The sequence below is a fragment of the Sturnira hondurensis genome, unplaced genomic scaffold (assembly GCF_014824575.4).
Source record: "Sturnira hondurensis isolate 20B ecotype Veracruz unplaced genomic scaffold, ASM1482457v3 Scaffold0005128, whole genome shotgun sequence".
NCBI lineage: Eukaryota > Metazoa > Chordata > Mammalia > Chiroptera > Phyllostomidae > Sturnira > Sturnira hondurensis.
In genome coordinates, this window is record NW_028077759.1 from 24,496 (window position 1) to 27,824 (window position 3,329).

Below are 3,329 nucleotides of genomic sequence, written 5' to 3' on the forward strand. Positions count from 1 at the left end.
TTTATTTATTTATCTTTAGAAGGGAAGGGAAGGAGAGAGGGGGAGAAACATCAATGTAAGGTTGCCTCTCACATGGCCTGCACTGGGAACCTGGCTTGCAACCCAGGCATGTGCCCTGACTGGGAATCGAACTGGCGACCTTTTAGTTCACAGCCCGAGCTCAATCCTATGAGCTACACCAGCCAGGGCTATACATTTTCATATACCACAACAAAAAACCGTAAACGCAGAAGCAAATGTGAAAATCCGGCGGACTTCTAATGATACCGACAAGCACTGAGACCTGCAACAGTGTAAAATGTGAGCAGATCCACTCTTCTCACTGCCTTGTTAATTTGGGAAATAATTATTTTTAATAAAAACTTTATTTCTCTTAACATGTCATAGGTTATTAATACTAGCCTAAGTGAATTTTAAAAAATCTCAAACCGTTTTCTTCCTTGCATGGTAAATACTGAGATGTAACACCCACAAAGAGAATTATTCTGGGCGTCCTCCCTGATTTGTAAGACTGTATAGATGTTCTGAATCCAAAATATTTGAATCTCGCTGAACAAACAGCCCGTGGGTCGGGACTCGGGGAGACAGCGGCACAGAGCTCTCCGAGCAGGAGGAGGGCTCCGGGCCGAGTCCCGGGTCCCCAGGCCTGGCTCCAAGGTCTCAGCCCAGGGCCATACCTGGGCCCAAGACTCTCAGTGCTGGGGACTTCCCTTCGCCCTGGGAGCTTCCCCGCTCTCTCGAGTCCTTCTGCCTGGATACTCACGACACTACCCCAGTTCTCACTCCCATCGGTCGTAGAAATCCAGTGAAGCCAATCAGCGTCACCGTGGTTCTGGGTATAAAGCTCACGAGAGGAACCAGAACTCATTCTTCCCCGGGCGCTCAGGGTCTCCATCATGGGACTCCGAGCCCTGCTCCTGCTGCTCTCGGGGGCCCTGGCCCTAACCGAGACCTGGGCGGGTGAGTGCGGGGTCGGGAGGGAACAGCCTGGGCGGGGCAAGAGCCAGGGGAACCGGCGGGGGCGCAGGACACCAGCGCCGCGCCCGTCTGCAGCGCCCCCTGAGCAAGCCCCAAACCCCAGACCCCAGACCCCGCGACTCCCGCCTCGGCCCCGCCCCCCGTTCCCCGACCCCTCCTGTCAACCCCGCCCCCTTTTGCGTCCCCCTCGGGACCCCAGCCCCTACCCGCCCAACATCTGACCCAGGACACGCTCCTCCCCGCCCCCAGGCACTCACACCCTGAGATATTTCAGCACCGCTATGTCCGGACCCGGCCACGGGAAGAACCGGTACATTGGCGTCGTCTACGTGGACGACACCGAGGTCGAGCGGTTCGACAGCAACGCCCCGAACCCGAGGATGGAGCCGCGGGCGCCGTGGATGGAGCGGTGGGTGGAGCAGCAGATGCCGGGCTATTGGAACGATCGGACGGCCATTTGTACGCACAGCGCACAGATTAATGAAGGGAAACTGAACACATTGCGCGGCTACTTCAACCAGAGCGAGGATGGTGAGCCAAGCGCGCGCTTGATCTGGGCACCGCCCTCATCCGCATGCACTGGCCGGGGTCGCCCCGAGTCTCCGAGTCCCAGCCCTACCCCGAGGCTGCGGACCCCACCCGGCCCCCAACTCGGGAGAAGCCTGTGGGTATTTTGACCCGTTTGAATTTCTGTTAAGGTTTAATCAGCGAGGGTCGGGTCCGCACTGGTGGAAAGGGGGTCGGGCAGCGCAGCGGGACTGACCTCGGGGCGGGGTCAGTGTCCCACACATATCAGGAAATGACCGGCTGCACCGTGGGGTCGGACTGGAGCTTTCACAGCGGGTACAGTCGGTTCCTCTACGACGGCACCGAATACGTCTCCCTGAACAAGGACCTGAGCTCCTGGACCGCGACCGATACGGCGGCCCAGGTCACCTGGCGCAAGTTGGTGCAGGTCCCTGATGCGAAGGACAAGAAGGTTTACCTGGAGGGCGAGTGCGTGCACTGGCTCCACAAGTACCTGGAGAAGGGGAAGGAGATGCTGCTCCGAGCAGGTACCAGGGCGCGGGCCTCCCCGAGGAGGGGATCTGTGGGCTGGGGCGGCTTCCTACAAGGAGAGGAGGGGAATGGGGCAGTGTCAGAGTGTCCCTCCTGCTGGGGAGAGGGAAGAGTCCCCCAGGTCTCATTCTGTGACTCACCCCCAGACCCAGCTTTCTCTAAAGGACAGTAAGGACCCAGCCTCTCCCTGAAACACCCACAGCGGGTCCCTCACACCCTGCAGTACCTGGGGCACCAGGAACCTCTCCCTGGTTCTGGGGCTGAGACCCTCTCTGGAGGCCTGACTCTGGGTTTGCTGAGTCATCAGCCTCCACCTGAGTCTGTGTCTCCCCTGAGAGACCTGCACACTCCTACCCTAGGTTCTTACCCTGCTTCACTCTCAGGGTGGTCACATGAGCACTGCTGGAGTGTCCCATGACCATGCAAAGTTCCTGAATTTTCTCACCCTCCCCTCAGACCCTCCAAAGACACACCTGACCCACCACCCCATCTCTGACCATGAGGTCACCCTCAAGTGCTGGGCCCTGGGCTTCTACCCTGCTGACATCACCCTGACCTGGCAGCGTGAAGGGGAGGACCTGACCCAGGACATGGAGCTTGTGGAGACCAGGCCTGCGGGGGACGGGACCTTCCAGAAGTGGGCGGCTGTGGTCGTGCCCCCTGGAGAGGAGCAGACATACACGTGCCATGTGCAGCACCAGGGGCTGCCTGAGCCCCTGACCCTGAGATGGGGTGAGGAGGGGGCATGGGCACAGAGCCTCTCCTCAGGGTGTCCCTGAGCAGGGTCAGGACTCAGGGCTGAGGTTGACCTTTTGCCCTCCCCTCTCAGACCCCCCTCCTCAGACCACCATCACCATCATGGTCATCGTGGGCATCACTGCTGCCCTGGGTGTCCTTGGAGCTGTGGCTGCTGGAGCTGTGATGTGGAGGAGGAAGTGCTCAGGTGGGCAAGGGGTGGGGCTGGGTTCCCTGTCCCCCTGGGGGTCAAGCCCAGGTGGAAGAGTGCTCTGCCTGGTTAATGGGCATCGTGTCCCCACACGGGTGCTTGTTCATCTGGGGCCTCTTTCCTAACGCTGACTCTTTAGTGAGGCCCGTGAGAAAGTGAGGGACACATTTATCACCTGATGGTTCTAGCAATGGGGACTGATTCCCAGCTGTCACAGGTCAGAGGGGAAGGTGCCTGCTGAGGACAGTCATTCAAACAGGTGATTGGTCCAGTCCCCACACATGTACTCTCCCTGTATTTCCTGATCCTACCCTGGGTGTTCAGTAGCAGTTCTGGAAACTTCCCT

The 3,329-nt window shown here is 59.1% G+C and overlaps 1 protein-coding gene across 1 annotated transcript; it reads left to right on the plus strand.

Annotated features, from left to right (window-relative positions):
* The first annotated feature begins 885 nt into the window (after positions 1-885).
* Positions 886-3,056, plus strand: LOC118987156 (saoe class I histocompatibility antigen, A alpha chain-like). The gene is made up of 6 exons (XM_037046189.1): positions 886-960; positions 1,228-1,509; positions 1,758-2,033; positions 2,494-2,763; positions 2,867-2,928; positions 3,039-3,056. The coding sequence occupies exons 1-6, from the start codon at positions 897-899 to the stop codon at positions 3,054-3,056; spliced, it is 972 nt and encodes a 323-aa protein (XP_036902084.1). The 5' UTR covers positions 886-896.
* The last annotated feature ends 273 nt before the right edge of the window (positions 3,057-3,329 follow it).

Excerpts from the sequence above, each read along its gene's own strand:
- LOC118987156 (XM_037046189.1), top strand. The coding sequence starts at position 897 with ATGGGACTCCGAGCCCTGCTCCTGCTGCTCTCGGGGGCCCTGGCCCTA. Across the intron at positions 1,510-1,757 it reads CTTCAACCAGAGCGAGGATG|TGTCCCACACATATCAGGAA; the intron begins GTGAGCCAAGCG and ends GGGCGGGGTCAG. Across the intron at positions 2,034-2,493 it reads GGAGATGCTGCTCCGAGCAG|ACCCTCCAAAGACACACCTG; the intron begins GTACCAGGGCGC and ends CCCTCCCCTCAG.